This window comes from Macrobrachium rosenbergii, chromosome 55 (genome assembly GCF_040412425.1).
Source record: "Macrobrachium rosenbergii isolate ZJJX-2024 chromosome 55, ASM4041242v1, whole genome shotgun sequence".
NCBI lineage: Eukaryota > Metazoa > Arthropoda > Malacostraca > Decapoda > Palaemonidae > Macrobrachium > Macrobrachium rosenbergii.
Window position 1 is genome coordinate 32,706,120 of NC_089795.1, and position 14,130 is coordinate 32,720,249.

The 14,130-nt window shown below is 39.4% G+C and overlaps 1 protein-coding gene across 1 annotated transcript in view; it reads right to left on the minus strand.

Annotated features, from left to right (window-relative positions):
* The window catches only part of LOC136835783 (serine-rich adhesin for platelets-like), a 212,365-nt gene that overhangs the window by 104,167 nt on the left and 94,068 nt on the right, over window positions 1-14,130 (minus strand). Inside the window, 1 exon segment of the mRNA XM_067099639.1 lies at window positions 7,706-7,974. Coding sequence (XP_066955740.1) covers window positions 7,706-7,974 — 269 coding nt within the window.

Sequence of the window (14,130 nt, forward strand, 5' to 3'; positions counted from 1 at the left end):
ACCCCATTAATGTCACCAACTACAGTAGATGGCCCACTTTCCCTGGTACACGGCTGCAGAAGAATTTCTGAGTTAGCCTGACATCTCTGTTGCTGTTTTGCGAGAAAAGCCTTTTGCTCACAAGAGGTACTGGATAGTCTCCAGCCTAGAAGAGACAGGGACCCTACCGACTGGTGAAATCTCTCAATGTGTGGTTGATACAGAAGGTTGTGCCAAGGAGGAATCTCTCTCGGTGCTTCTGTCAGTAAGGTTAGAAGATTGGGGTACCATTCTGCGTCCCGCCACAAGGGAGCTACAAGGGTCATTCTGCAGTTCTGGGAAATAATCACTCTGTTGATGACTTGACGGATAAGGCAAAAGGGAGGAAAAACATAAACATCCAGATTGTCACAGGGATGTTGTAGGGCGTCCTCCACCACTGCCCAGGAATCCAGAAAGACTGAACAAAAAACCTCTAGTTTTCTGTTGTGCTTATTGCAAACAGGTCTGTTAATGGCCTTCCCCACAGGAGAAAAAGCCTTTCTGCCACCTCCTGATGCAGTGACCACTCTGTTCCCAGACCATGAACCTGTCGACTAGGCTTGTCTGCTACCACATTCTTCTTGCCTGGGATGTATCTGGCTGAAAAGAACTACCAAATGAGAGACTGCCCACTGGTGCAGCTGTACTGTCAAGTCATGAAGATGAGAAGACCCTAGCCTCCTTGCTTGTTGACACAAGCTACCAATGTGGTGTTATCGGACATTAATACAGTCCCGAACAAAACTCCCTTTCCTCATGGCCTGGGTTACTCGTGAATATGGCAACGTCGAACACTTTCGAGTCTGCCAAGAACTGGAAAACTACCTTGGCAATAGTTAAAGTATTCACTTTGAATGAAGAAAGGGGTGTCTCTGACTCTGTTTGAATTGGAACTACGAATGTAATGAATCACGATGAATCACAAGGTCAGTCAACGGATTTTACTGTTTTCAACGAAACAGTTCAACTGAGAGAGAGAGAGAGAGAGAGAGAGAGAGAGAGAGAGAGAGAGAGAGAGAGAGAGAGAGAGAGAGAGAGAGAGACAATGAATGAAGTTCAAACTCTATCTTTTGCATAAAGATATAACTTATTACACAATGAATGATAAAAATTCATACAAATCCATTGAACACTTTCTATATGGGTGAAAATGGTAGAATACAGTGGAGGCATCACAGCTTTAAGCAAAGCATCTCAGACAAACCCCTTTCATTCATTCAAAGTGAATAGTTTAACTATTGCCATATTCACGAGTAACGCAGACCAGGGGGAAAGGGAGCTTTGTTTGAGACTGTACCACGGAGTGTCCTGTCACCCTTTCTTGGAATTCCTTAAGTTCTAGGAAGGCCGCTTCCAACTCCAGAATGCTGATATGGAGTTGTTTGTCTTGGTGATCCCACACTCCTGATGTTAGGAGGTCTTCCAAGTGTGCTCCCCAAACCAAGCTAAGTCCTTTCTCACTTCTTCTGATAATAGAACTTGAAACAAGGGAGGATCTTTTGCTGGGGACCAAAACTCTTTCAGTCTCCATTGGAGAGAAAGAATGTGAATTCGGCTGTGAGGGACTAATTTCTTTAAGGACAACAGGAAGCCTAGAATGACCTGCCACCGACGAGCAGGTTGCCTCTTCTTGGAGAGGAATGGACAGTCACAGTTCCTGAACTTCTCCATTCGTTGCTCTGAAGGAAATACTCTCAGTACTGTCATGTCTATCACCAACCCTAGGTAGAGTAGTCTTTAATTTAGAGAAAGGTTTGACTTTTCCAAATTTATCACGATGCCTAAGCCGTGGCAAAATTGAAGAAGTTTCTCCATGTTGTATCAACTTTACCCGAGAATCCACTAGAACCAGCCAGTAACTGAGGTGTCTTAGGATCCGAATTCCTAGAGTGTGTGCCCATGTCGAGACCTATGTAAAGACTCTGAGTGACCTAAGCATAGGACCTTGAATTGATGAACTATCTCTCCCAGACTAAAGCAAACATATTTCTGGGAAGACTGATGTACTGGAATTTGGAAATAAGCATCCTTCAGGTCTATCATTAGCATAAAATTGTTCTCCCTGATGGGTTGGAGAACTGTTCAAGGAGTTTCCATTCTGAACCGTGTTTTTCTGATGAATAGGTTGAGGGTCAACAGGCCTATAACCAGTCTCCAATCGCCTGTGGCCTTGGAAACTAAAAAGAAACGGTTGTAAAACCATGGAGAGTTGCCCTTCACTATTTCCATGGCTCCTTTTTCCATCATTTTTTTCACCTCGCCTTGAAGAGCCAGATGTTTCACTGATCCTAGAGAGTAAATTGATTGGTGAAATGGACTCTCGGAGAGTGAGGGAGGAAACTCGACAAGGAGTAGATACCCCACCTGAAGGACATCTACTACCAATGTCTCTGCCCAGCACTGATGCCAAGTTGCCCAATAACTCGCAAGGCACCCCGCCCCAACAATGGCGAAGAGTGGGGAGGTATGCCTTCCCTACCGCCTTCCTTCTCTGGCTCTACCTCTGCCTCCTCTCCCAGGCCTGGAAGAGTGGGGCTGGAAGGGATGTTGCTTAGAAGTTTTCTTGGAAGTAGAAGGAGAAGGTTGACGAGCCCTATGTTGAGATGTCATAACTTGAGTCTTCTTTGGTGCAATGTAGGAGGAAGATTGCGGTTCTGATTTAGATGTGCTAGCCTGGGAGGAAACGGATGATTTGGTGGCAGCTTGATGCACCAGCCTGTCGTTATTATCAGCTCTACGTCTATCTACTGCAAAGTCTAGCCGGTCTTTTGGAAACAGAGACATAGAAGATAAAGTATCCCCATTTCTCAAGGTTAACACTGAATCCATACTGACAAATTTCAAAAATCTGGAGATGGCAGAGTCTCTTCTCTTAAGCAGCCAGTTGGCCCACATACTATAGCCGATTCACCTAAGGTAGATTCTTGGGCCTACGAGACGTTTGTTTGGCGGCCTCTGTTTGGCTGGTACTGGGAGGTATGCAGCTCGCTCACAGTTTCATTTTAACATCTGTAGCTCAGAAAACTTGCAATATGTTTATATTTCTTCATTTATCTCACGTTTTACACAAGATAGGAAAGTTCTGATCATACCATAGGATTCGGTATTAATTGTACAACTAAATTGTGATTTCCTGAAATCAGTAAGATAAAATACAAAGGAATTACAATGAGTAAAAGTGAAGAGAGAAGCATTTCATTGTTTATACCTGTTTTCACATATCATCGGATTTTGCATCATTCATGCGATCAAGATACTGTAAAATAAAACTTGTGTTTTCATACAATAAATTCACCCTGAATAGGCTGGTGCTTTCAGATTTTAGATGCGTGTGATATGTGAAGAGAAAATGAAGAATATGTCGTGTTATGTTGCATCTGTACTTGACTCAGTTTGGCAGTAGTGCCGAGTGACGTTTATCTGCAAACAGGAGAGCTTTGAGATGCCGTTGGCAGTTGCCAATTAGTGATATGAGAAGTTTGCAGTTTCGACAGTGTTTACCGTATTATTATGTCATTACATTTTCTGTAAATAAATGCATTGAATTCCCATTATGACTGTCGAACTTATTGACTCCAATATTATATATGTCCGTATGTCTGGACATATCTGATGAGAAAAAATTAATAATCAGATGGATGCATCTGGATGTGTCGGCTTCAATGTAGTCTAGGTGAGAAATTTGCATACTGTAGGCTACATGATAAATAACATGCCTACATAATTATCAAATGTAACATGCATATAAAGGAATAAACATTCTGGTGTAAGAGTAGCCCAAACAAATTTTGAAAAAGACAGAATTTTATATTCGTTACATCACCAATAGATTTTATGGTAAGAAATAAAAAGATGTACTTTTGTTCCTTGAATGAACTTGTAAAAACTATAAGCTTTTGATGTTATTGACCAGAGAAGCAAGAGGCCATAATAATGAACTTGTAATTATGTAGGCCTGTTATTTACCATGTAGCCTACAGTATGCAAATTTCTCACCTAGATTAAATTGAAGCCAACACATCCAGATGCATCCATCTGATTATTAATTTTTTCTTATCAGATATGTGCAGCCATACAGACATATATGATATTGGAGTGAAAAAATTCGACATTCAGAATGGGAATTATATGCCTTTATTTACAGAAAATATAATCACCTAATAATATAGTAAGTACTGTCGAAACTGCAAACTTCTCATACCGCTAATTGGCAACTGTCGACGGCTGAGAGGACCACTGCTGTGTCTTGCAGATCACTGTCTCTCGGCAAACTGAGTCAAGTATAGATGCAACATAATAAGACATATTCTTCATTTTCTCTTCACATATCACCCACATCTAAAATCTGAAAGCACCAACGTATTCAGAGTGAATTTACTGTATGAAAACACAAGTTTTATTTTATCTTGATCGCATGAATGATGCAAAATCCGATAAGTAAAAACAGGTATAAAGAATTAAATGCTTCTCTCTTCACTTTTACTCGTTGTAATTCCTTTGTGTTTCAGCTTATTGATTTTAGGAAATCATGATTTAGTAGTACAATTAATACCGAATCCTATGGTATGGCCAAAACTTTCCCATCTTGTGCAAAACGTGAGATAAATGAAGATATATAAACATATTGCTAGTTTTCTGGGCTACAGACCTAAAAATGAGACAATGAGCGAGCCCCCTACCCCACTGTACCAGCCAATCAGAGGCCGCCAAACAAACGTCTCGTAGGCCCAAGAATCTACCTTAAGTGAACCAGTTATAGCCATTAGATGGGACAGGTACATGACAGTTTTATCCCCTGATTGTAGTAACCTAAGGAAGGGGCTGCGTCATTTGGAGATTTAGTCATGGCAGTGGAGGAGAGCTTTGCCACTGCTGTTGACCATAAGTCTAGCCAAGAAACAGCCTGAAAGGCTGAAGAAGCAATTGCTTCCAATGTTGCTGATTCTTGAAAGGCAAAGGAGGTGCCCTTTGCCTCAACTTGATCCAAGGATATCCCTGTTCCTAATTGACCTAGGTCTAGGTCGACTTGTCTGCTGTCACACGTCCATTGTAGTGGCATAAAAATGATTATGCCGAGACAAAGGAGGAGGCAATAATTTGAATGATCCCGGTCAGACATAAGGAAATTCACTTGCTTGAGAATTTATATGCCAATTTTGGAGCAAGGTAATCATTGGGGTGTCTTTGCTTCCTTCTTAAGGCCTGGAAGGCTTCAAAACCCGAAGAAAAATCTGCAGTAGTTGCTGCAGGCTCTTGAGTCAGGCAGCTGTGACCACGAATCAAATTGAGCAATTCAGCATAGGAAGACAAGAACTCTTAAAGGTCTGTGTCCTCCACTTTCTGACCTCTGGAGTCACGATCTGGTTTATCTGATCATCAGGTATGCATAGAACATCCTGATTTATGACTGGAGCATAAGCTCTATCAGGGCCTAAGACTCTCATGGGAGCCTGTAAATCTTTAGATGTAGATGGATCTTGATTTCTGTCAAACCCTTGGGAGCAAGAAAGAATTTTGGTGAAATGGCGAACGTCTTGACAGGTTACGATGCCGTGAGAACTCCTGTGCCATGAAGGCTGGTCTTGTGTAACGTGTATCTCTGTCATGGACGTGTGAACGGGAACAACGCTCGTAAGGGGACGTGATCTCTCATTATGCTGTGCAAGACTTGGATAATGTTCAACGGGAGCATGAGTCATGATCATGTACGTGTGAGTGACTCTTCTTATGTGTTGCATGATCAAATCCGTGTCTGAATCACGATCCCGTCCATGTGAGTGAGAATGCTGAACACAGAACTTCCTAGGAGAACTTGATTGGGAACAATGACGTGGAGAATATCTACGAGGGAAGTCACGTGATCTCCCTGGGCTATCAGCATGTGAGACTTGTACAAACGTTGATGGAGGCCTCCAAGGAGAAGGAAACAGTGGTTTAGATTTCTTGATGGGGCCTTGTCGTCCTTCCTACAAACTTGTGGAACGCTTGAAGCTGGAGCAGGACAGGAAGAGTTGACAGCCCTAACGTCATCATCAGATGGCTGAGGAGCAATGGAAACAGTTGAAGGAACACGTACATGTGCCTTGACGGAAGAATGGGTCTGGGAGTCATCAAGGGTAGAAGCACAAACTGGTTTAGCACGTATGTGCTCAGGTGAGCAAATGAAAGATTCGTTAAAAGATTCTTGAATCTTTTAATATGGAGAAGCTACGACGTTCCTTTTTCTCCGTCTGACAGGAACCGACGGAGCAGAAGACAAAGACAAAGACGAAGATATAAACAAAGATGAAAAGGAGGTTGATGAGGATGACGAAGAAGAAGAGGAAGGAGATCTATGACACCTCTTCTTGGATTCTTTAGACCCTGGTTGACCAAACTTCACAAAAATACCTTCGCCCCTATCACATACTGATTGGATAAGGGAGTCAGGAAAAGTCAGTGTAGCTGATGGTTAGGGCACAGATGATGTCGCAGGGTGGGGAGCAGCGGGTGTTGTAGACAGCTGAAAGGAGGGGCTAATGAGATGGAGGCTGTAGCAGAAGTGAGATGAGGTGACAACACTGAGACAGTAGACTGGGAAACTGTCACGGCAGATGAACCTGGAGTGCAGGTGGATAAACAATGGGACAATAGGACAGAAAGGGTTGGTACGCCTGGTAGGCCTAAGGAGTCGCATCACCCCGACATCATCTGTGCATCATTGCCTGAAAACACAGTACAAAGAGGAGAAGCCTTTACCCTCTGGGGAACAGGGAATCCCCCCACCGCCAGAGCAGGGGCATCCACATCAATTACAAGATCTCCTGCACCACCTATCGAATCTTTCAATGGTGAAGCATTAGAAGAATGAGAGGGCATAAACTCTTAATGGGAAGAAAAAGCAAGAGTGAGATTTTGGTAAGGAAGAGGCAGAACAAGAAGACATGGACGCTGCCATAGAGGGGGTGGGGGGTAATCCTTCCCAAGATGGCAGTGCAAACTTCCTTCTATATCTCCTCTCCTTATCAAAACTCTTCCATTGCTCAGGAGGCCAATCAACACATTCAGGGCAAGGGTTACTTGTGCTGCAGACATTAGATCTATATCTAGGACAAGTAGAACGAGGGTCTTTCGCAAAGGAAGGCAGGAATCGGGAACAAGGATTGTTGTCAACACCACGGCATTTTCTCTGGAGTTTAACAGTTTTAGGAGGGTTGTGGGATTGCATACTCAAGTAGGAACACACAAAAACAAAATCACACTGATCACACAAAAACAAAAAGGGATTAGCCAATTCCAATGGTGAATGTGGGCAGCAAGTGGAAAAAGAACCAACTTTTAGGAGAGAGGGCAAAAGCACTACCTCCTACAAAGGTGGTCAGAGAAACACTGACACTACTCTTCTGAGATGGGTTGTAAGAGATTGGCTCCTCCTCCTCCTCCTCCTACCTACCACCATCTTGTCCATCTCCCGATGCCACCAATTTCCTTGTGACTTTTTTTTAATTGGACATCAGCTGGCACTACAGATTTTTTTCCCCTATGTTAAGACCAAAGGTTTGTCCTGTGTATGAACAAGTATATTACTTGGAGACTACCCACTGAAATATGAAATGATTGGAGATCAACTATATTCATTTACTTATTAAAACATACCTTTTTATAAGGAATTATTAAAGATTTATAAATACTATGCATACAGTACCTTGATTGTCGATAATGATTGTCAGAATAATCATGTAAAGGTGCTGTACCCCAAGTGGCTGTGGTTCCACCATCCATTCTGTCAGATGCATTATCAGATATATTGTCAGAAATGTTATCCGAAATATTATCCATGTTAAGCGATGATGATTTACCCATGCGGCGCATGAGGGCTTCAAGGGCATTTTTCTTCTGCCTTAATTCTTCTTGCAGGGCAATAACTTCAGTCATCCTTGGGTCAACATTTGAACTTCTTTCTTGCCACAAGGCCTATAAAAATGCAAAATTAATTACTCTGCAGTGTATAAAATGAAATCAACAGAAGCAACCTTACAAAATACAGTCTGATGAATTTGCCATCATCTTTGGTGATCTTCAATACCATAAAAATCATCATAAACAAAAGCAGTTCTGTTCCATTACTGCTTCAACGCATTTATCCAGCACTTTCTAGGTCTCCTCCACCCTCATCCCTCCATCATGTTCCACCACTCCAAAACACACTGATCCAGCTTTTCTTGTTGGAGTAACATATTTTCACTACTTCTTCAATTATACAGATTCCTCATCCTTCTATTCTTTCCACCTCACATACACAATTTATGTCAGCAGCTTCAACATTTTTCTTTCATTCATATTCAACATCCACACTTAACTTCTATAATGGAAAGCAGGTTCAACAGTCCTTTCAAACACTAGCTTAGGTTTCCATAGACAATCCTCTTCTCTTCTAAGTCTGCTGCAGAGATCCTACTACTTTCCTTGCCTTTCCTGTTCTTTGACTTGCCTCTTCCCTCATCCTACAATCTACCACTACATGTAATAACAAATACTAAAGTGACTCCACTGAGAAATTAACATACAAAACTTTGTGCAAGTATGTCACTTAATGTACGTTGGTACAAAAGTTTACACTACAATAACTTCCCAACCAGCACAAAACATGCACATCAGTACAACATATGCATAATTAACTGCTGTTATTAGATTTTACTGTATAACAAATAGTATAAATGAATTATATTAAAATAGTTTTTTTGGGAAAATGAGTTATCTGTGATAGCCTAGGATAAGCCAATACCATTTAAAAGCTGGATCTATAGAAAACTGGCAATTGTCCTATAAGCATAATGTTCTAAATCTTATGTGTACAGTATTTGGTTAAATGAAAATCAACAGCTTCCACGTAAGTTAAAAAATTGCCTGAGTATACAATATGATAGCGTGGCCTGATGACAGATGGGCCCATATCTACTTTATAGCAATATTAAACATGTCCAGATATTCTCCTATGTAGGTTCCTAATTAGGTGGTGGGCTCTGAATTATGAGACAGGTCTTAATATACAAACTGCAATATAATGTAAGACCTGTAAAAAGACCAAGAAAATCAAGCCTTTTTCATGAATTGGAACAAAAACCTCACAAATCAGAGTCAACTTGGTGTTTTGCATGAAATGTTTCAATAGAAAACATATTTTGTAATCTAGTACTGGCAGTTAAGGCCTGCTGCCCTATGCAACAAATATAGATAAATGAGAAGCAGGCTATTAATCTGAATCATACAGAAAGGACACAAACTTGCTCTCTCTACACATTGGAAGTATTTCACTAAGGATGAAAAACACACTGGTGTGGTATGCAACAATCCTCTTATTGCACTACAGATACTTAGTTTCACTTTTTTAAATATAGAAAACACCATTAACATTATTAGTTCTATATCATGCCCTTAAGCAATAAAATGAAATGAGAATAAAAAAGAGTAAGATATCTTTTTATCTTTAAATTGTAAGAGTCTAACTGTCAACGTTAAGTCAACAAATGCAATGTTTTATTACACAATAACAAATGATTTTTAATTATTAAAATATACAAACAATACACTGTGTGTATGTCATGTGCAAGAGAATCAGCCATAAGTGTAAACATAAGTACATGGTACATGGACATCATATAAAACATCAAGCTGTTTTCATGCCCAGCATAATCTAGGAAAGCATAATCTAAAGTTTGTCTAACCAACTAACTATAATGCCATCAAATGAATAAGTATACTGTACTATATTCCAAAGTTATGAATGAATTCAAGGTGTACCAAAACAATTTTATCCTTCATTAAACACTTTCCATTACAAGAACCACATGCCTAAATCAGCTAACTGAATATAAACAAAACCATTTTCCTAGTGCTTTTGAGCCCTTCAATAAACTCTACATTTTTATTTTGACTGCATTAGTGGTGAAATTTTATTTGTTGCACTGTAATGTTATTTATTCTATTGTTTTACAAGCTTATCTTATTTCATAATCTATTTAATGGGAACTCAATTTTTTAAAATCAAACATTTACCAAAAGTTGTTTCATTTCAGTAAGCATCACAGTTGACAAAATATAAGAATACTTTGAGGACAATATTCATTGACAATCTAGTTTGTTAGAAGTTGGAAACATTCTAATTCAAAACAAATTTTGAAAAATTTGTAGTGTTAAATTAAAAATGAAAAATTTTACATGATTATTAAGAATATATAAGGTACTTTTCTTGCACATTTTTTCAACCCTCACAGGTTTCTCAGATGTTAAGAGGTAAACTCGCACTTTTTAACAGGGGGAGATGAGGGGTCATGCCATAATTATGAGGGAATCTCTCCCCCCAAAGTTACCTATGGCAGAACTATTATTTTCCTTTAAGCAAAAATTTGTCTGGATGCCTACTTCAACCAATACACAGCAAGGAACTCATTAACCCATTAATGCCCAGTGGCAAGAAATCCTACCTACAAGTTTAAACAGGTTTATACAAGTTCAGAGAATCACTACCTATTAGGATATTAACAAATGTCTAATCTTGTTGCTGACTGAGCCATATTACTGTAGGGCTCCAAATACAAGCCTAATGTTATTTTAAACTTTACTGAGTGAAGAGGTGAGAATCAGTAGCATCACCACCTTGTAAAAAATGTAGGTCTTATTCTCATTCCTGCCCTTCCAGAAAATGTGAGTGATCGTGGAATTGGTGGTACAGGAACAATTGGAGAAAACCGGCACCTAGGAACGCCACTCATGGCTAGAAAATAAATGGAGAAGCAAATTCGGGGTTATATGCAAGAAGCTTTCACTGAATGTGTCTGTTGTAAAGTAGAAAGACAATAGAGTTGTTGGTGTGGCACCCAACAAACTTAGACACTGTCCAAAACAAACAGCCAAACTTTGGAGTAAAGCTGAGAAAAAATCATACTGCTGTTGATATGCCTTATTTGCTTGGTGCATCAATGCACAAGTTGCAAATGCTTGGATTCTACTTTGGAAATTAGGGAATAGCATTAGCATTTTGGACTTCACCAAGCATGGAGTTATTGCCATAATGAAAGAATATGGTATTTGCCACATGGCACTTGGTCCTAAAGGGATTGAATCAGGATTCGCAAGCAACACAATTAGATACAGTACAATGGTCAGTAACAATGGATCACAGAAGGTGACCAACCAAATTCTACATGTTGTGAGCGAGTCAGAAAAACAGCACTTCTCTGCAAAATGTGTGCTTTTTTATTGCACCCTAAATGTATGGAGAAGTACCCAAAGGTTTCTGAATAATATAATGAGAGAAACTTATTTAATTAGGACTTACTATTGAAGCTGATAAAAAAAGTGCTCTCAACTAATTCAGTATATCAAATATAAGAAATCACTGACTGATTTGTATTAGTTTTGATCTTATGGTTTGACAATTTTGCTCATTTTCATTTTATGAGGCAAGAAAACTACCCATACAAAGGTATATTACGTATTTACCAATGTTGACAAATATGAATACACAAAGTGGTAATTTGTTTTAACAAAATTAAGGAGTAATTCACTTTTACCAGATAGATAAATAAAGGCAATAGTTCAATTTACATTGAATTTATGAATATATATATATATATATATATATATATATATATATATATATATATATATATATATATATATATATATATATATATATATATATATATATATATATATATATATATATATATATATATATATATATATATATATATATATATATATATATATATATATATATATATGTGTGTGTGTGTGTGTGTGTGTGTATACATATATATGTGTATATATATATACAGTACAGGCAGTCCCTGTTATTGGCGGGGGTTTCGTTCAGACAGCGTGACGATAAGCGAAAATCACCGATAAATGAAAATCTGTGCTGGTGAGTGTCGAAAATTGCTGATTTTCGGTTATTGGCACCAATACGCAATTATTGGCGTCAGTAAGCCGAAATCGGCGCATGTCGGTACTGAAAATCACAGACCTTTGTCGCTGGACAAGAGCCAAAAAACCGGCTCACCGATAACTGAGCCCACAAATAACCAGGACTGCCAGTATATTTTATATATATATATATATATATTTTTAAATATTCTGCTGTTCGCCCTCGGTGCATTTTTATTGTAGGAATATTATTCTAACAAAGACAGGAAGACGTCTTTCCATGCTAAGGGAGGCTGGGTATTTCAAAAAAATAACGTCTTTAGCAGAAATAGGTTAGCATTAGGGACCTTGCCCACAGAGAAGGTTTTCACCCAGTAACCTCTAGTAAAGGTGGTCTTAAGCTTCCTTCTGCTTTGGCCTATTCTATGTATCGGCGATGTTTGTCCAAATTTCAGACTGCCCCGAGGCATAGGCTCCGACGCTACAGCCACCCTGTCTGACTGGAGACGGGTCAGAGAGAGACCTGCCATTGCAGAATGGGCACGCGTGAGGTGTAACGAACTTCTTTGTACTTGCCCTCTTACTGTTTCATTGATATTAGTGTGCTGAGATGACGGCTATTTTCAAGACTTCTGATCATCCGTTGTATGCGCAAACAACCCACATCAACGGTAAGTTTGAAATTTTCCAAATTTTTGTTGAGTCACTAGTATCTCTTTCTGTATTTCCAGTTCCTTTGTTTTCCCTCTTTGCCACCATCTACGGTATTGGTATAAACAATTTACTGTTATGAAGTCTAGTGTAAGAATAATTAATATTGCTTAATGACTGTGTAAACCCGTGCAGTAAATAGGAATTAGGGAAGGTTGAGTAAGTAATTTTCAGCATTTTCAGGCAGCCTTGTGTCTCCATCCCGTTGTTCGGAAGAGAAATAGCCATTACCAGTACTAAATTGCGTACGATATAATAGTACAGACATCTGTTGTGTTAAAACTTTACGTGAAGCAAAGGGAAAATTGACTGTGTCTGACATGGGCGATAGTTCATGTAATTTCCTCGCTAATTACACATTCTTTCTTTGTCAGGACCAATTGGGAAGTAAGGGGGGTTTAATGTAACCCATGTGTTGCAGGGTAACCCTTTATCCCTTGTATTGTGGTTCCCCGGCTGGCGGCCTTATTCCATTAAGTAATTGTCCGTCTTTGAGGTTAACTTTTAGCTTTAAATGACAGGTTATGTGGTCCCTGGCAACGCAGGGCCTCATAAATTACGTTACTTAATTAATAAACTCATCAGCCAAATCCCACACCGAACAATCTATATATATACTGGGTGTTTTGAAATTTGAGGCCTCCCCTCCACAAAACAAATGGAAAGTTATGAAGTTTTCTGCTATAGCCTATCTCCAAGTACATTATTTTAAGTTTCTATTCAGCTATTTTTCATTTTACATTTCTTGTATTTTCAGACTGAGTGACGGAGTTAGATACAGCCATGGCTCACGACTCTGAGGAAATCAGATGGATTGACCGAATGCGGGCTATAACGTTCAGAGAGGCCAAGGATGCTGGCGCATCCTTTATTTCACCTTCCTGGATAGCTAAATACATTAAAAGAGATGAATCCTTTGTTAAAATAAACTGCAACAAAAATCCATATGACTGTCATCGCAAAAAGAGTGAGAATCTTGGAAGGCCTGAAGTCCTTTCTCAGGAGTCAAAAGACATAGGTGAGGCACTGGGTAGACCAAGAAAGTCTTTACGTAAATTGGCGCTTGAACTAGAAACAAAAAGGGGAAAGAAGTTATAGCGCTGTATATCATGAGTTGAAAACATCTGGTGTCAAGCCATTTCATGTTATCAGCAAGTCCAATATCACTCAACAACAGAAAGAAGACCGTGCATGGTTTTGTTGTTCATTTCTTAAAGATTGGGATGAAGCTGACTTTCTCCATGTTGCCTCATCAGATGAATTCTTCATTTACACAGTCAGAAGCCAAATCATAAAATGACATCGCTTAGCTGTGTGCTGATGATATCAGCGGCGATGTGCGCTGTCGCCAAGTTGTTAAATCTCCTGAATGTTTGGGAATTTTTCGTCGTTGTTTCAATAAGTTAATGTGGATCATCAAAGAAAAGGACAGTCATGGAATGGCGAATACCAGAGAAAACTGCAAGCATTATATATTTCTTCTCAGAGATC